Raw genomic sequence first — 20,821 nt, 5'->3', positions numbered from 1 at the left:
TACTGTCTATATGTTACATTATCACAGTGCCTTTCATTTCAGAGGACTTTCATCCATATATGTATATATGAATGAATATATCTATGTAGTGAGTAGGGCAGGTATTATGTCCATTTTAGAGAAAATCTGAGAAATTAAGTGGTAGCACTAGGGTCCAGAATTAAGGTCCAGTGTCTCCTAGCCTAGTGCCCATTCTTCTGCATTACATAGATTATCATATTTGTTGTTGTATTTCAACGTGGTAATAGCCCTTCGGAAAGAGGAAAGAGCTGAAAAGGAAAATCATTTCTTTCTTCAGAAAGGAACGCATATTCATTTACAGTAGGCTGCACTGTGATTACACTTATTTTAGCTAAATGTTTAAACTGGTTCTGATTGGGATGATTTAGAGGTAAATAGAAGATCGTATTTATCACAGACCAAATGGACAATAGCAGGAAGCTTCAGCTTACCTACTGGTCAAAACCTTGTTGTGATAGTAGGACCCAGAAGCAAGGCGCAAGGTTAAAAGTAGTTCTCTTTTTCCCTTACGGTGCCAGTGTTGTTGAAGTATAACTGTTCAGTGGCTTGGATATGTCTCCACAAGTAAATGCTACAGGCATGTAGGGAAGACAAGAAATATTTTAATGCTTACCAAATTGCACAGACTAGCCACAAAGGAATTAATAGTCAAGTTTGGATAAGCTAATTTGTAAATTTGATTACTTATTTTTTCTAGCCTTGAAAATTTGGAATTCTGTAAAAGCTTTCCCAGTGCCCTTATTTTAATACTATGCTTATTTTAAATGCTTGAAAGTGACTTCACCATCCATAATTCAACTGAGATGCTTGATTTTTTTCCTCATAAAGTGACTGGAACAAAACAAAGCATGAAAAATTGCAGTTCACCTCCAACTTTAATCTTTCATCCTGTTCCTTCCTTTTGATATGCTTTGTTTTTCTTTAATCTCTGTGAGAACTAATAATGAGCAGATTCAGAGTGATTTAGAGGTTCCAAAAATAGTACTATATCTCTTGGCTGTCATGAAGTTAAAATTCCAGTGAGAGTCTGCATACAGGTTTTTATATAAAAAGTGTTTTCTGCATTGTTGAAAATAAAACAACAAAACTTTTTTTCTTCAGTTACCTATTTACAACTTCATTTTTTCTACATAGGCACACTTGTATTACCACCTTAAAATCTCAGATTTTGGTCATGTTAATTCATTCACTCAATACACAACTATTGAGAATTTGCTGTGTGAAAACCCTAAGGAGGACACCGGAGGAATAGGGGAGGAATGGTGGCAAATCACAATAGACAGGAAGTAAGAATAGATATGTCATGTAAATGGAAAACAAAAGTGAGAAGGAGTAGCCATCCTCATATCAGATAAAACAGACTTCAAACCAACAATAGAAAAAAAGACAAATAAGAGCATTATATAATGATTAAATGTTCAATACAAGAAGATTTAACTATGTATGCAGCTAACACCACAACACCCAGATTCATAAAATAAATACTACTACACCTAAGAAAACATTGATAGTAATACAATAATAGTGGGGTACTTCAGTACCCCACTAATATCACTAGACAAATCATGAAGGCAGAAAATCAACCAAGAAACTCTGGACTTAAACTGAACTGTAGACCAAATGGACTTAACAAACATTTACAGAACATTCTAGCCAACCACAGAATATACATTCTTCTCAGCTCTACATGGAGCATTTTCCATTATCGACCATATGCTTGGCCATTGAAGAACTCTCAATAAATTCAAAAAAATCAAAATCATATCAAGCATCTTCTCAGACCACAGTGGAGTAAAATTAGAAATCAAGACCAAGAGGAACTCTCATAAACACACACTACGTGGAAACTAAACACCTTACTCCTGAGTGACCTTTGGGTAAACAGTGAAATTAAGAAATCAAAAAAATGTTCAAAACAAATGAAAATAGAGACACAACGTATCAAAACCTCAGGGATACAGCAAAAGCAGAACTAAGAGGAAAGTTTATAACTTTAAATGTCTACACCAAAAAGATAGAAAGATCTTAAATTTACAACCTGATATCACACCTCAAGGAACTGGAAAAATAAGACCAATTGGAACCCAAAGCTAGCATTAAAAAAATAAATAACTAAGATTAAAGCAGAAGTAAATGAGATTGAGACAAAAAAAGATATAAAGGATCAGTGAAACAAAAAGTTAGTTATTTGAAAGGATAAACAAAAATGACAGACTGCTGGCTAAATTAACTGAGAAAACTCAAGTAAGTACAACCAGAAATGATAAAGGTGACATTACAATTGATAACATAGAGATACAAAAGATCATCACAGACTACTATGAACATCTCTATGTGTATAAACTAGAAAATCTAGAGGAGGTGGATAAATTCCTGAAAATATAAAACCCTACAAGATTGAACCAGCAAGAAATAGAACTCCTGAACAGACCAATAATGAGTAATGACATTGAATCAGTAGTAAAAATCTTCCAGCAACAACAAAAGCCCAGGACCATACAGATTCACAGTTGAATTTTATCAAACATACAAAGAACTGGCATTCAATCTTACTGAAACTTCTAAAAAACCAATGAGGAGGGATTATTTCCTAACTCATTCTATGACACCAGTATCTCCCTGATACCAAGATCGGGAGAGGACACAACAGAAAACGAAAACTATAGGCCATATCTCTGATGAACACAGATGCAGAAATCCTCCACAAAATACTAGCAAACCGAATCCAATAGCACATGAAGAAGATAATTTATCGTGATCAAGTGAGTTACATCCCAGGGATGCAATGATGGTTCAACATCCACAAATCAGTAAATGTGTTTCACCACATACACAGAACTAAAAACAAAAAGCATACAGTCATCTTAATAGATGCAGAAAAGGCATTCAATAAAATCCAACATCCTTCCTGATAAAAACCCTTAACAAAATAGGCTAATGAAAGAAATCGTAGATGACACAAATGGAAAAATATCCCATGCTCACAGATTGGAAGAATCAGTATCATTAAAAATGCCTGCACTATTCAAGGCAGTCTACAGAGTCAATGCAATCTCTATCAAATTACCAATTTCATTTTTCACACAATTAGGAAAAAAATACTAAAGTTCATATGGAACAAAAAAAAAAAACAGCCCGAATAGCCAAAGCCATCCTAAGCAAAAAGAAAATCCAGAGACATCATAGTGCCTGACTTCAAATTATACTGCAAGGCTATGGCAACTAAAACAGCATGGTCCTAGTATAAAAATAGACATGTAGATCAATGGAGCAGAATAGAGAACCCAGAAATAAAGCCGTATACCTACAACCAACTGATCTTCAACAAAGCCAACAAAAATAAACAATGGGGAAAGGGCATCCTATTCAATAAATTGTGCTGGGAAAATTGGCTAGCCACATGCAGAAGAATGAAACTAGACAAATGCAAATGCAACATAAAAATAGACAAATGGGATTTAATTAAACTAAACAGCCTCTGCAAAGCAAAAGAGAGTAAACAGACAACCTACAGAATGGGAGAAAATATTCACAAATTATGCCTCTGACAAAAGGACTAGTAGAACTTTACAAGTAGAACTTACAAGGAACTGAAAGAACTCAACAAGAAAAAAACAGCTCCATTAAAAACTAGGCAAAGGACATGAACTGATATTTCTCAGAAGAACAAAAGCAAGTGGCAAAAAGCACATGAAAAAATGCTCAAAAATCACTAATCAGAGAAATGCTAATTAAAACTACAATGAGATATTATCTTACACCCATCAGAATTGCTATTAAAAAGCAAAAAAAAAAATGGTATGGATGTGGAGAAAAGGAAACATACAATATTGATGGGAATGTAAATTAGTTCAACATCTATGGAAAACAATATGGAGATTTCTCAAACAACTAAAAATAGAAATATCATTCAATCCTGCAATCCCACTACTGAGTATCTACACAAAGGAAAAGAAATCATTATAAAGACACCTAAACAGAAAAAGACACCTGCATTTCTATGTTCATCACAGCACTACTCACATTAGCAAAGTCATGGAGCCAACCCAAGTGTCCATCAACAGTTAACTGGATAAATAAAATGTGGTACATATACACCATGGAATACTATGCAGCCAAAAAAAGAATGAAATCATTTTCTTTGCAGCAACCTGGGTGGAGCCTAGAGGCCATTATCCTAAATGAACTAACTCAGAAAATTAAATACCACACGTTCTCACTAATAAGTAGGATCTAACAATGGATATAAATGGACATGAAGATGGAAATAATAAATACTGGAGACTCCAAAAGGGAGGTGGGTGGGAAGGTGGCAAGAGTTGAAAAACTACCTATCAGATACAATGTTCACTATTTGGGTAATGAGTATGCTAGAAGCCCAGTCCTCACCAGTACACAATATACTGATGTAACGCACATGCACATGAATCTAGAGTTTTTAAAAAATTTTAATTAAAACAATAAGCAGATGGGCAAATTCCTCAGATCTCTGAAGAACTCAAATGGAGAGCCACTGAAACTTTTTGTACAAAAAAATATTGGATAAAAAAAATTTCCATTTTCATATAGTTCAAATGATTGTGATAAGAATAAAATTATAACTTATGGCTAAGGACCAGTTTGCTGGACTGGAGCCCAGTGGTTTAGCAATTTGATAGTTAGGTTTCTTTGGTATTAACCAAATCAATTTGCATACCGTACAATTCACCCACCTAAAGTTATGTTTAGTGGCTTTTAGTGTAGTCATAGAATTGTACATTCATCACCACAGTAAATTTTAGAATATTTTCATTACCTCAGAAAGAAATACTGAACCCCCTTAGCTATTATCCCCCAATTCTGCTGTCTTCCCAAACTCTAGGCAAGCACAAATCTTTAAGTCTCTATAGATTTGCTTATTCTGAGCACTTCATATAAATGAAATCATATATGGTTTTTGTAATGGTTTCTTTCAATTAGTATAATGTTTTCAAGGTTCACTCATGTTGTAGCATGTATCAGTATTTCATTTCTTTTTATTGCCAAGTAATATTTCACTGTATAGATATACCATATTTTGTTTACCCATTCATTCATCAGTTGATTGGCATTGGTGATGTTGCCACTTTTTTACTACTATGAATTATGCTGTTATAAGCAATTATATGCAAGTCTTTTTGAGGACATATGTTTTTATTTCTCTTGGGTATGTACCTAGGAGTAGAATTGCAGGATCATATGGTAACTCTATGTTTAACCATTTGAAGATCTGCCAAACTGTTTTCTGTCTTACCGGTTTTCATTGCCACCAGCAGTGTATAAGAGTCCAGTCTCCAATCCTCACCAACCCTTGTAATTATCTTTTTTTATTATAGTCATCCTAATGTGTGTGATGTGATATCTCATTGTAATTTTGATTTGCATTTCCCTGATGATTAATTATGTTGAGCATTTTCTCATATCCTTATTGGCAACTTGTGTATCTTCTTTGGAAGACTGTATTCCTATCCTTTGCCCATTTTTAATTGGGCAATTTGCCTTTATTATTGAGTTTTAATATTTATTTATAATAGATACAAGTCGCTTGTCAGATACATGATTTGCAATAAAATCTTTCCCATTCTGTGGGTTGTCTTTTCACTTTCTTAATGGTGTCTTTTGAAGCATGGACATTTTAAATCTTGACAGTGCCTAGATTTTTTCTTCTGTTGCTTGTACTTTTGGTGTCATATCTATTAGTAAGAAGCCACTGCCTCATCCAAGATGACAAGATTATGCCTGTGTTTCCTTCTAAGATTTTTATAGTTTTTAGCTGTTACTTTTAGGTTTTTGAGTTAATTTTTGTATACGGTCTGAGGTAGGGGTCCAACTTTATTCTTTTGTATGTGGATATCCAATTAGCATCATTTTTTCTGTTGACAAATGATTAACTTTATTGTCAGGCAGGTGTTTACTATGTAGTTCAAAGTGATAAGTGTCAACACTGTGTTCGAAAGGTGTAGTTTGCAGTGCACAGATATACTCTTGCTGTCTAGTTCCACAGCAAATGCTTACATTTTTCTTAATGACACCATTTCAGCAGAGCCCCTTAAAGGTTTGTTTTCGTATGTGTGCATTTGGGAACGGCAGTATTTATGTGGTGAATGATTGGGTTTTGTAATTCACATAAAACCCTCATTTATAGAGTGTATAGTTTGTGCCAGGCCTTATACCAGGATTTGGGAATGCAAAAATATGCTTGCTACAGAGTAGAGTTCAGTAAATAATTGTTGAAGGAAGGGAGAAAATTTGGGAAGAAGACATAGCCCCTGCTTTCTAGAAAGGGTCAGAAACTTAAGTGTAATGTGAAATGCTACTACTGAGGCATCATATATGAAGGAACACAGGGAGTTGAATATGTAATTAATCCATGTATTTAAAATGACTTGAAGTGGAAAGCACCTTGCAGATTAGTTGGTAATGTTGCTGCAGATTTGTGTTATTATTTAAATGTAAAAGATAAAAACAAATTACTGACATTTGGTTCTCATATTCAGTTATGACCTTTATTCATTTACTCTTAGGCATAATAGGTTTTTTGACCTACAATACTGAATATAAGAGGAGACTCTGCAGAGGAGACAGCAGAGGGTCAAAGATCCATTGGAAGTAATGGCAAAAACAGCAATTACTTGTATACCAACCTAATAATTTCTCTCTAGTATTCATGTTATACTTTCTTAATAAAGGGCCGTTTGTAAATAGACAACAGTTTTTAAAATGTAATCACTCTTTATTCCATTTTGGAACTTCTTCCATTCTTCTCCTCATTTTTTCCCATTTGGGGGACAGAGGAGTGGATAGATACTACTTCATATTTGTTTGTTTCTTAGCTCACATAAAATTATTATTTAGTTTTTGGGAATACTTAACACTTGGTAAGTGGTACGATATTAAACTCATTCCCAAAAGATTAATGCAATTAATTAATTGGGTATTTTGCCTAAATGTATAGCTTATCATTTCTTTAAAACATTACCTTTTAAATATATTCTGTTTCACAGTGGTGTCCACTATGTATGAGGTCATCTAGTTATAAACATCAAGTACAACAGAAAATATATACCATATACTGTTTGTAGTTTACTTTGTTTTCTGCGAGGCAAGGAATTATAGTTATCCCTGTCACAGAACAACTGTGAAATTTGTTGGTGCTAAGATAAGCATAACCTAAACCTGTCCAGATAAGTTTGTACTATTATACATCTGTAAAAGAATCAATAGTTTCATTCTATTTTGATGTATTTTACATAGTTGTTAAAAACAAGAAAATCTAAGTTTTCATTGCCTGAGAACAGATTCTTTAAGAGATCAATGAATTTATTTTGAAGTTATTACTGGCCCTTTGTTTGGTTACACTTTTGAGCAAAAGAAAGAGATCATTGTATTTTGAATGAATTAATATCTAAATCTATTAATCCCCTGGTTATATTGGCTGCTTGTAAGACTTTTATTACTTATTTAGAATGAATCCTGTGAATCCTAAATGTACGGTTCATGTAATGTTTATTTTCTTGCATATCCATGGTGAATCTTTGGTGGACACTTAATGTGGGACTATCAGAAATAGAAGGGATCTAAGTGACTATGTAGTGCAAACTGTATCATTTTGTGGGTAAGGAAATGGAGGCCCAGAGAAGTGGCTGAATTGCCTTGGGTTGCACATCTCATTAATGATAGAGTAAGTCCGAGTGTGAACAATGGAACCTGAAATAAAAATAAACTACCTGCTGGTAGTTTGATCGCATTCTCTTCAATATAAATCAAGCTGAATGAGGTGGCTACACTCAGCATTTGACCCCTTACACATCTGACAATTTTAAAACTCAGAAAATACAGTCTATTCACTGTTACACAAATGATCTTCTACAATAGATTTACATGAAAAACACCCATTTCAAAAGCACCTTTTCAGAAGAAAATTTGTCACCCTTCTTTGATTATTCATTCTCATGTTTAACAGCTATCATTCTCGGGAAGATTTTGTTACATCAGAAAGTTTCTTAACTTGAGGTTCATAAATCCCTAAGGAATCCATTTTATGGGAGTTCTGAACCCCTGAAGTTGCATGCAAAATTTAGCTCACAACTTTTATAGATTTCTCAACAAACCACTACCCAAGGTCAGCCTGGATTTTCATTCCATGTTTCTCCCCATTTCTTTTTGCCTCATCTTCCTTGGAAGATGCTTACTTTCCTCCATATTATAGTTCTGCATTAATTTCGAGAGATTATTACTGTTTCTAAATGAAGAATCTCAGTTCATTTTATCCTTTTTCATAGGTTCTTTTTCTTCACATTTTAAATCACTTTACACTGTCTTTTGAATCCTTTCCAAATTCTTCATAAACCTGAAAGCCAAGAAGCTCAGAATTAGAAACTATGTACTAATGAAGATCTAGTTTAGAATCTTGGATCTGCTGACAGTGATTTCAGAAGGTTAGAGAAAGCAGATGTAAAACTGCTGAATGGCAGATCCTCAAGGACAAAGCAGACAGAGGGTGTAAGGGACAAAGGTAAAGCTTACAAGAGTGGGTACATTTCACACTTCAAAGTAGTAAATTGGTCCTGTAAAGGGAATCAGGATAGAGAGTAGGAATCAATTCCAGGCCTGAAGATGAAACAGAACCCTGCAAAAAATTGGGAACATAGCTTGATGGATATGAACAAACTGCCACTTTTCTTAATAAAATCAATCCAGTCTTTCAGTATTGAGACTCTTCACATGAGGAAGTGCTGCTGTACCTTGTAATACAAATACTTATCTCCCAGTTTTCCTTTCTGCTTGTAACCTCTGCAGTCACACTAGCCTAAGGATCTTAGATTCCTGAAGATTATGTTCCTAAGAGGTGTGAGTAATGGAAATAGATGGGGCTTGCACGCTATAATATATAAACTAGGTTATTGAAATCACCAGTGTTGGAAAGGATTAGACTTTTCTAAGAATCTGATGATAACTCCGGGCTGTTCCTCTAGAAGGAAGACATCAAGTATACATCATGCAAAAAATTTTTATATAAGTAACCTGGCCTGAAATTGATTTGTGGTTAATAACTCCCAATTGAGATGTTTGATAGTGTCTATTTTTAACCCATGTGTTTCCTGTCATTTATTGATGTTTTACATAATTATTTCAGCTGTTGTCTCAGCTGTGCTAAGGAGATTTGGGCCTATAGCTTCCACGTGTGAGCCAAAAGATTCAGGAGTGGAATAGCAACACTTGAGACCAGAGCAGTGGTGACAATAATTTGGGAAAGATCCCTAGGAGCATGGAGAATTTGTGGGATAAGAATTGTGCCAAAGAAGTCTAGCATCCTCTTCCCACTGGATGATTCTTTATTCCTATGCTAGAATCATTGTTTTACTTTTAAAACTACAAGCAATTCCTTTATGAATCACATAATAGGATACCGACACTGAGCTGGCTAGTTTTATATGGTTCCCATTGGAGCAACATCCAGTTCCCAAGCATGACTGACCTAGAGGTAGTGGGTAAGACCTTTGGTGAGGATACAGGGGTGAGAGGGATGAAAGGGCGTAAAGATACAGGGTGAGAAGGATGGTTTTGATAATACAGCCTGAACTTCGCTTATGGCTGTTTGTGACTATATGGTTAATTTTACTCATCTGCCTCTAGTGGCTGTATCTAGATGTGTTAAATATATCAGACTAAGTTTAGAGAGTAATTATCTGAATAATTCAAGTTGAATAAACTTCATTTACTGCAATTTTAGGTCATTGGAACAGAGTACCTGAATTATCCAGTTGCTTATATTTATATACGACCTAGAAAAAAAGGATTTTTTATTGTTTGAAGTTAACAGTTTTTAAAAAAGTCTATTTGGAAGAAGGGATTCCCAAGTGTGTTAATATTTTTGCAAAAAATCTAGTCTCTGGGCTTTTGCTTTAACTGTTTTTGCCTGTCCTTTACTTGTCTTTCCTTGAAGCCAAATTTGCCTGTGAAATAAAGATAGTAGTATCTACCCGGAAGACATTTTGGATTATAAATAAGATAATCCATGTCCAGCCTTTAGCGTAGAGCTGGACACATAATAACCAGTAATAATGGTTATGATGGTGTTTCTCCCAAATATTCTGGTAAACATTTAACCTCTTTATTCTCTGACCACAAAAAATACTTATTGCCTTTACCACTTTTTGACACTTATTTTCCTGTTTTGTTTTTAAACTATTCTATTTTAGATGTTACAGTTTTATCTCCATAATGAAACTGTAGGCTCCTTGATAGGCAAAGATAGGCAATGCAAAACTTGTTAAATTGGACTGAAAAAAGTCAACATTGTCTTGCCTTACAAGCCACGTGGTCTTCATTTTGGTTTGTTTCATCAACAGAAAATGAAAACACTAGCAGAAAGGAGGAGGAGCGCTCCATCTCTTATCCTGGATAAAGCCCTACAAAAACGGCCTACTACCAGGTAAGTGCAAAGCTTTGTATTACACATTTAGTACGTGCTTGGAACTTTATATTAGATGAAGTGTTTTTCAGATCACATATTCTTTAATGTATAGAGGTTGTTTGTTATCATCACCAGAATTCTCTGTTTCAGAGTAGAAAATACAACTTTTGTTCTGAGGTTATTTAATAGGGCCCAGCTGGTATATATGCTCAGTTGCTTTAAAACTGATTCAAAAGTGAATTTCACCCCAAAACATATATAAACTTGAAAGTTCCACATTTTAACAAAATTTACTTGTAAAATAGAAATCAAAATACTGAAAATTCAATGTTTTGTTTCACACAAAACTACATGTTTTTAAATCAACATAAAGTGATGGCTGTGCATGGATAGGCAGTTTTTCTTACCAACTTTAGATATGAAGGAAGATAACCATATTAAGATTTTTTTTTAAATGGAATATTGATTTATTTTAGGCATTGGTTAAATTAGTGAAATTCAAAGTGGAAAAATAAGCTAAATATCTGTGAACAGAGTCATTTCACCGATGGAGGCTAATTACTATTTCAATGGACATTGAAATAGACATTTTTTTCCAGAGCAGGAGCAAACGTTTATTAAAAAGATTTAGAACAGGAAGGAAAGTACAACTTGAAAGTGGGCCAAGCAGGCGACTTGAGAAAACAAGTACGCAGCTTGACCTCTTGACTTGGGGATTTTGTATGTTGGCATAATTCTGGAATCTCATTGGGAAGCTGCTGATCAGTTTCAGGTGTTTTCTGTCTAGTACACGACCGCCTTTCCCTAGTGCCAGCTGTGACCAATTATTACTTTAGCGAAATGCTTAACAACCACCTAACCATCAACTGATGGTCACACAATACTCCTGGTGTGTGTTGCGGGGAGTCCTCTCCTGCCTTGCTCACACCTGACTAGTTACATACTGTAACATTTCAATAGACATTTTAAGAGTCTTTCATAATGTGTTGAAACTGAATAGTCATTATTATTTTATTCATTAATTTATTCATTGTTTCAAATTCAAATATTCATTAATTTATTCATTAATTTTTAAACGGCATTTTAACTCATAAGAGTTTTTATGTTCAAGGAATGTTACAATGATTTTTCTCTAAGCTGTGAATCCTTTTAGGTAAAGTGAAGGCTTCACCAACTTTAAAGTGAAGATATATCTATTACTATGACATTTCTTCAACTTGTGCTAATTTAATATAAAATCTATATGATTGGGAGGCCAAGGCAGGCAGATCCCGAGGTTAGGAGATCGAGACCATGCTGGCTAACACAGTGAAACCCCGTTTCTACTAAAAAAATACAAAAAAATTAGCCGGGCGTGGTGGCGGGTGCCTGTAGTCCCAGCTACTTGGGAGGCCGAGGCAGGAGAATGGTGTGAATCCGGGAGGTGGAGCTGCAGTGAGCTGAGATCGCGCCACCGCACTCCAGCCTGGGCATCAGTGCCTTAATCTTGGACTTGCCAACCTTCAGAACTATGAACAATAAATGTCTAGTATTTATATATAAAAAGATATACAGTGTGTTATAGGAGCATGGATGTTATTTATGAAGAGTTAGAGGAGTTTTTGAAGGAAGTGACATTTGAGAGAAGGCTAGAGAGTATGATGTGTTTAGAAAACTGCAAACATTAGAATTCAGAGTATATATACAAAAGTCTTTTGTTTTTGCTAACAGGTTGATTTTATTATATTAGTGAACCTTTAAAGTAACAGTATTCAGAAACTATTCAAAATTCTTTCTCAGTAAAGGGAAAATAACAGCTGGGTATATTAAAACAATGTTCATATTGATTGTGTAGACATTATATTCTTGGTATATATTACCATACTTTAATTTCTTAGCATCTGAGTGGTATTTTTATGAAAAATATAAATTCAACCCCTATGAAAAATAGTATGGCACATTTTCAAAGAAATGAAAATAGAAATACAGTTCAAACCAGCAATCCCATTACTGGGTATCTAAACAAAGAAAAAACCAGTTTTATCAAAAAGACATCTGCACTCTTATGTTTATTGAAGCACTATTTATAATAGCAAAATCATGGAATCAAACTAAGTATCTATCAACAGTGGATTAAAGAAAATGTGCTACAGATATACCATGGAATACTACGCAGACATTAGAAAGGATGAAGGATGAAATCATGTCCTTTGCAGCAACAGGTATGCAGCTGGAGGCCATTATTCTAAGTAAATTAACACAGACACAGAAAACCCAATACTGTGTGTTCTCACATGTAAGTGGGAGGAAACAATGGGAACACATGGACAGGAACATGAAAACAAAAGACACTAGGGACTCCAAAAGAAGAGAGGCAAGTGGGGGGCAAGGCTTGAAAAACTACTACTGGGTATACTACATTCACTGTTTGTGTGATGGATTCAATAGAAGCTCAAACCCTAGCATCATGCAATATACCCGTGTAACAAACATGCACATGTACCCCTGAATGTAAAATTTAAAAAACAAGATTGAGGCTTTTATCACCGAAAAATTATATGAAACAATAAAATTAAGATCATATTGGAAAATACACAGTCTTCTGGGAAATCTTTTGATTTGTATTCAACAAATAATTATATGATCATAGAATTAGAAGAAGTTTAACACATAATATATTTCAACATTTTCATTTTATTTTTAAGAAAACTAAACCCTTTAACATATGCAGAGTCTTAACACAAGGATGATTATGACACAACGTTAGATCATCTTTAAACACAGAACTGAACACTGCTGTGTCAAAGAGTAAAAGTAGTTGACTGCAGCCATGTAACCACTCACCTTAGAAAACCTCTAACTTTCTTAGTATGAAAGATGTCTTGTCACATTTCCTAATATAATAATTACTTAGAGAAACCACCTCCAGCAGCTCTGAATGGTGTCGCATTTTTAAAAATGTTAAAATCTGTGAACTGCCTCTCCTTATGTACTCTATGCATTCACCAAAGAACACTGGAGACAAAACTACGTTTAACACATAAATACAGTTAACTCATCAGTTAATTTAAATCTTTCTTCCTCTTTAAATCCAAATCCAGCTCTTGTTCATTAAATTATTTTTAAAAAGGATTCTTTGATGTCTCCTGCAGATTTACATACAAGCTTTATCATCTACAAGTCATTAATTACTAACAACTATGGGACAATAGTAAAAATAGTAAGGTTCTACAGCAATGCCAAAATCAAATATGGACGTAATTCAAAAACTATAAAATGTCAATAAGTAAAACACTATTTCTTTACTGTCTGCCGAAACACTGCCCACAAATCTTTTGCAGTCTAGTTCTCATGTTACATTGCAAGAGACAGAAATGATTAAGGGGGAAGGCTATGGGAATTTTGCTGTATAAAGTACTACTTGAAATAGATGTGTTATCATCTTGGACTTTAGACATTTCTCATATTTCTGGAGTATAATGGATAGAAAAGCAAAATTCTGTTTGCAAAAATTTGCATTATTTGTAACAACTTTGGAAAAAGAAGTATATCACTGAATACTATTTAGTTTTTCACTATAAAATTTAAGTTTTAACTATAGGATTTATTTAAAATAGCAAGTTCATTAATAATTCATAAAATCTGATTTATGTAACTTCAGGAACATACATTATAAAAAAGTGGACAAAATTCAAAAGACTTGCTTGAATGTTTATTGTAATAGGATTTGATCTCCAAGTTTTTAAAAAAATTGCAAGAGACTTGAAAAGAACTATTACATCTATGTTTAAGTGAGATTTAAATATGAGGGACAACAAAAATCTGAATCACTTCTGAAGGGGCAAGAATTTAAAAGGATGTACAAATGATTAATAGTAGTTACCCCTGGGGATGGAGTAGGGACCTTACTTTTTGTTTTATATGTGTCCATATTGTTTTCTTTTACAAGAAATATGTATTACTTCTGTCAATTGTAAATACTTCCTTAAAATTCTATCTCATGTTCCTTTTTTATAAGCAAATAAACATAAAAGCATTCTTTTATATCATGCAACAGTGGTCCTCCACCAAGCGTTCATTAGAATCCTATAGATAACAGTATTATATTCTATACTTAAAAATCTATAAAGATGATAGCTCTCATGTTAAGTGTTCCTACTACAATTTTTAAAAAGAGGGCACAGAATTAACTATGGATTTGAAAAATATGCCTATGTCTGTATCCCACTGTAGAATACCGAATTAGAAAGGCTTAGAAATCACTAAACTAGAGGACCCTTTCAGGTTCTTTCTAATCCTGAAATTGTATTGCTTACAAATATTTTGCATACCTTCAGAGTACAAGCACCAAGAGCTGCACAAAATAAAAACGTAATCTCATCTTTTATAAGATTATGAGAGAGGTGAAGGTCCCATTCCTTAGCATTGTGCACCCTAGTTACTGATCTAGAGAAACTTCCAGGAAATTAACTGAAGATTAAAACATACATATATATGTTAGAAGCTGCAGTAAGCTACGATAATATTATTTTATATATTATGTATATTATTATTAATATTATATATATATAAAGACAGGGTCTGAGTGCAGTGGCACGATCGTAGCTCACTGCAGCTTCCAACTCCTGGGCTTCAGTGATCCTCCCACCTCAGCCTTCCAAGTAGTTGGGACACACGTCACCATGCCTGGCTAATTTTTTTTTTTATAGAGACAGGGTCTTGCTATGTTGCCCAGGCTCAAGTGATCCTCCCACCTTGGCATACCAAAGGGTTTGGATTACAGAGGTATGCCACCATGTCTAGCCAAACAAACTTTTTTCCTTATAGTTATTTTGACACAAAACTCATCATAATTTGCTACTACTAAGCTAAGGATCTGGGAGAATTGGCTCTAATGTAAACACCAGTTCTTAAAGAAGTAATAGGGAGGCAGTGTGGGGAAGGGCATTGTTGTATATTATTATATTGGTTCTCAACTTAAAACAATAAGAAGTGGCATTTTTCAGTGAGTCAGATAAGTGTTAGCGTTTTCCCTAGCGTGGCACTTCACCTGCATCAGTAGTTCTTGATTCTGTTAAACCCAATGTGACCCTTTGTTATACAAAAGTCTATATTATATATATGTTTAAATTCCGCTTTTTAGATCCTGAAATGAAATTCACAGATATTTTTTAAAAGTCAAAAATAATAAAACACTCTAACAGTAACATACAGAAAAAAATGAAAGTAGTTCTTAATAATGTATTTCAATAAGTACATGCTCAGATACGATTACGCTAAAGACAACTAAGTAGTCAAGATGCTTACAACTAGTTACAATTATTATATTCAGATTTAAGAGAAGTCAGATAAGAAATGTCATGTAACAAGCACAGAAAAATGAAGCCCGGTGATTTTTAGAAATGGTTCCAAACAATACAAAGTACAATTATCTATTGATGTACAAGGTAGCTACATTTCTGAAAAATTTAGTGTTTATTGAAATGTATAAAAATACTTTGTGCTTATATATAAAATAGGTTACAGGCATAGATAATGATATAAAGATTTTTTCCCCTCTTCATGCATATGCTACACAGGGGACTTTCAAAAGCTATGCAGGAACCCACAATTCTCTACACAGGATGTTCTGTGCTTTCCATGGGATGCCTAGCATCCGTGGCTGCTGTCACTAAATCACTGACCAAGCATAAATGTTCCACAAAATTCCAAAGTGTTCCCTAGAGCTTAGTACCACCCCCACCCCCCTATGAACCACTAGTCTGCATGAACTTTCAGTACCTGCGTGTATAGTTATCACAGATTCCTACCCTGGGGTACGATGGGGGAAGATGATTACTGGTTCCTGATCTCAGGCTAAAGCTTCTATGACATAAGGACTACTTTTAACTGAAAAACCTTAGCACACTTCATACTCACAAGCTTCCAATAAAAAATTTTACCCAAAACTGTGTATATGTTTAAAAAAATTTGTTAAAAAATAAACAATAATTTTTACATCCATAGTAGAGAATTAAAGACAGCTATGCTGATTAATTCTGTTTCCTCTATCCACCTCCCCTAAAAAAATACTGTCCCTTGAGGTTTCTAGATAATCAGTGTTAAACTAGGAAGATACAACCTTTCTCTTTTATCCACACTAAAGCCAGGATACACTGATGCAAACAATGCAGATGTCATTTATATATGACACTGAAATATATCACTGTATTTTTATTTGGCAGAATGACTTCCTAATTAAATTTTGACTAGACATCTCTTAAAAGGAGTTTACATTTCTTGATCAACCCAGTGACTAAAGTGTATGTCTTCTGAGGGTAGGTGAGAAAAACTACTGAGTCTGAGAACTTGCTAAGTGCTTGGAAGAAAGTGACGTTGAGTATTTTGGTACATTTCACTTGTTGGGATTTGGATATGTAGCTTATTTTTAATACTGAAAAACTTCCATACTTGCATATAGTTTTTTTTTATTTTTTGAGACGGAGTCTCGCTTCTAAGATGGCATCTCTTACTATGTCCTCACATGATGGAAGGGGCAAACAGCTCCCTTGTACTTCTTTTATAAGGGAGCTAATTCTCTTCATAAGGGCTCTGCCCTCATGACTTAATCACCTCCAAAAGGCCTCACCTCTTAATATTATCACATTGGTAATTAAGTTGCAACACTCGAACTTGGGTGAGAATTGTATCGTTAAAAATCTATAAAGATGATCACTCTCATTCAGACCATAACAACTGGTTACTCCAAGCCTCAGTTTCCTCATCTGTGAAATAAGAGTCATAACAGTACCTTTTTAAAAAATTGGCACATAATAATTGTACATATTTATTGGGCACAGTGTGAAAACCACCCTATATATCTTTTAATCATAGCACTCAATCACACTTCGTTGGAATCTCCTTATATGCCTGTTTCCTGTAGTGTCCTAGCACACATTTATTAATAAAATAACACCTTGTACATACTTGCTGTTCAGTTACTATTTGTTGGATGAATTAGTGAATAAATTAATGTCTCCATTTGCAAACCAAAAGAGGAATTTAATAGGTTAGCACAGTAGTTTCTGACTTTCCTGACTTCCTTTAATGTATAAGACACTTTACTTTTTCATTGGTATTTGTGAAAGTCTTGATAGGGAAAATGGAGATTTTTTGAAACAAAATGTTTCTTTGTTATTGTTAGGAAGTAATTTCATGCGGCAAAATACCACAAGAGCTCATGTATATGGTTTAGAAATCTCATATATATTGACATTCTTATGGTATTTCTTCATTGTTTATTTAGGAATGAATTCAAGTCATACAAACTTTCCCTTCAAAAATATATTATTTTGATATGGTGAACAGCCCACCTTGTAGAAATTGCACAAAAATGTATCCACTTTTGTTTTGGGTAACAACCTGTTACCACTTTCAAGTTGATATTCACTTGTCTATCTCCATCTCCACCTCCAAGTTAATTTATTGTGTTTGGGCTGTTAGCAAGACTTACTTTTTAAATCTTGCTGAGAGGAGGGAAAGACAACACCAGGGAAGAATTGTGGTATAGGAGAAAGTGCTTGGTCTTTGGTTGCATTTAAATGCTGGCACTCCATCCTAATAATCTGTGTGACCTTGGATAAATTACTTAATCTCTGAGTCTCAATGTTTTCCTCTGTAAAATATGGATCATAATGCTTACATCATAGAACATAAAATGAGGGAATAAGTAAAAATGCTTAGAATATTAACTTAGTTATTATTACTTCCCTTCTTCCCTTCCATGATATAATTTATATATATATATATATATAATTTTTAAGACTCAAGCCTTCTGGCTCATCTATTAATGTCAAGCTTGTTAATAAAAAGCACCTACTTTATCATCACAGCACTGTATAACTAGAAGTGGATCATTGATCCTGGCTCATTAAGTAGCAGAAATTGAGTCGAAAACTTCCTCTAGGTCACATAGTTGATTAATGTCAGAGACAGGACCAGAACCCAGGTGTCTGGTCTTAAAGGAATATGATACAGTGCCTAAGTGCATAGACTCCAAAACCAAATTGCCAGGTCTGAATCCTGGTACTTCCCCTTACTAGGTATGTGTGATCTTGGGTAAGTTTTTCAACCAGAGATGATAATAATACCTACCTCATAGGATTTTAAGGAGAACTAAATGAGTCTTATATATGTAAAGTTCTTAAAGTAGTCTCTCGTACATAATCAGTGCTACATATGTATGTAAGCTATTTATTATTGTTAGTAGTAGTAGCAGTAGTAGCAGCAGAAGGAAGTACACATTCTCATAGAGAGACTCTTTGAAGACCATAGCAGATGGGAAATTAACAAGATGAAAGATGGAGAATCTGGAAGCCTGCTAGAGTCTAATATTAAATTCATTTTAGCAAGAAAATTATATTTCTAGGTCTGGCCTAAAGCAGGATTAACTCAGGATATTTTGGATTTATTTTTGGTAGACCCTGACAACTCTTGAGTTCTCCCTATGTAGAGGTTCTCAGTATGCCTAGAATGACTCTGGGAAATGAGGGCTTGAGCCGTGGAAGATTGACCTGCTTTGCTCAGTCACTTAAGAGGAAGAGGCTCTAGGAAGTTTCTATGTGCCAAAGCTGTGAGTTAAGATTAGGTATGTATAGAATTGGCTGGTTTAGGGTACAGATAATAGAGTGAGAGAGCCCAATCAGAAGGCACTTGTAACTAGGAAAGCAGCCGTTTGCTAACTGGCTTCCACTTCCTTTGGGTCCATTCGCTCCTATTGTGCATGACCACACACCACCATGCTCACATTGTCCTGCTCTGACTATCCCCCATTGTGTTCTACAAATTCCTCATTATTCCACTTCCTTTTTCCTCTGTCATATTAGCATCATAACTTCAATATTAGCCTAAAGTGGATAATAGCTTATCATACTTTCGAATGAAGGAAATACATTTATACTCTGCAGTGGTTTACTGAGGTTTGTAGTAAAATCTACTTTCAAAACAGAATGAAAAACTGCCTTTACCTATGATAGTTTAGTGTGGACCTTCCAGATATACTAATGGGAATGAACTCAATGACCTCATAAAGGCCATTCTCATGCTGAGACTCTAAGGTAGTTGTAATAATGATTGACATCACTTAAAGGAAAAATTAATTTAAAAAAGAACTTACTAGACGTTTTGGAATTTTATAAACTTTCTATACCTAGATATGGTTTCTTGGTTTAAGGCTTAAATAAAATTTTGAACTTTAGAGGAAATTTTAAAAATCTTTAAGACCTTTTCAAAATTACCATAAACTATACTGACATGTTATTTTAGAAGAGTTCTATGCCAAACACTTTTCCATGTACTGTCTTTCATTACATGCCAGCTGGCTCTACATCAGATCCATTCCTACAGTTTTGGACACTATGTTGTGAGGTTTTTAATTGAGAGTTCCGTGAATGATCCAAGGTATGTGATGAGAACACCAAAGCAGAAATCTAATACGTGAAGATTGCCAGTAGCCTGCAAAACGCCATCGTTTTTCCTTGCAATGAACATTTTTCGAAGTTATAAACTTCAGATATAAAGGAAAGAGACAGCAATTGCTTTATAAGGTGACAAAGTTGGCAAATTTTTTACCAAAATGGAACTCATTACTTTGTTAGACAAAAGGTTTCCAGGCCCATACATTGCTTTGTTCTTTTCAAACTACTTTTCATACTCTTTAAAAAATGATCAAATACATCTGTTTGTGGTGCAGTGTACTAATTTTCTTGTGGTACGATTCTGGTAGGAAATCTTTAAGAGATTAAATTTAGTCCTCCACATTCTACTGGGCTTTGATGGGGTCAAATTAATTTATTTTTGTAGCTACAGAATAGCACATCCATTTAATTTCTTAATTCCAACTTTAGCTTAATTTGCTAATTACAGTTATGATTCAATTATGTCTTTCATTTTGGTACCAGGAAAGCACTACCTCATTAGTGCATGTTTATTTGCCCTTCCTCACCCCTGTTCATAGGGATAGCAGTCTGTCCTATGACATCCTTGCTGTATTGGACTAGATACTCCCTTCCCCTGTACAACTTGAAAGCTAGGATTTCTCAGAGTTTTGGCATTACATGATTGACCTTCCTTCAGAACCTTGTAAAAAAGACATATTAAGGAAGCAGAAGAGCAATTGTTACTATTATTGAGAAGCTTCATATTATTGTGGTTAAGAAATTGTGAACTCTATAGCCATTGTTTTTGGGTTTGAACCCTGGCCCTTCTTCTTACCAGCTGTGAGAACTTTGGCAAGTTACTTAACTTCTTCAGGCCTCACTTTATTCGTCTGTAAAATGGGGAAGACTTCATAGGGGATTAAATGAGTTAATATTATAATGTGTTTGGCATATTGTAACTGTTATATAA

At 34.4% G+C, this 20,821-nt stretch overlaps 1 protein-coding gene across 6 annotated transcripts in view; it reads left to right on the top strand.

Annotated features, from left to right (window-relative positions):
* Window positions 1–20,821, top strand: part of ARHGAP20 (Rho GTPase activating protein 20) — a 133,998-nt gene that overhangs the window by 9,827 nt on the left and 103,350 nt on the right. For 5 of the 6 annotated variants that reach the window (XM_011926695.1, XM_011926694.1, XM_011926689.1 and 2 more), the window contains exon 2: window positions 10,392–10,474. In XM_011926695.1, the coding sequence (XP_011782085.1) occupies window positions 10,395–10,474 (80 nt within the window). In that variant the 5' untranslated portion in view covers window positions 10,392–10,394. Of the gene's footprint in view, window positions 1–9,985; window positions 10,054–10,389; window positions 10,475–20,821 lie in introns of all 6 variants that reach the window. The other variant, XM_011926692.1, reaches the window with a different exon arrangement.

Source organism: Colobus angolensis, unplaced genomic scaffold, assembly GCF_000951035.1.
Source record: "Colobus angolensis palliatus isolate OR3802 unplaced genomic scaffold, Cang.pa_1.0 Scaffold7, whole genome shotgun sequence".
In the NCBI taxonomy this organism is placed as follows: domain Eukaryota; kingdom Metazoa; phylum Chordata; class Mammalia; order Primates; family Cercopithecidae; genus Colobus; species Colobus angolensis.
Note: the sequence above shows the minus strand (reverse complement) of the source record. Positions and strands in the feature narration are given on the sequence as shown.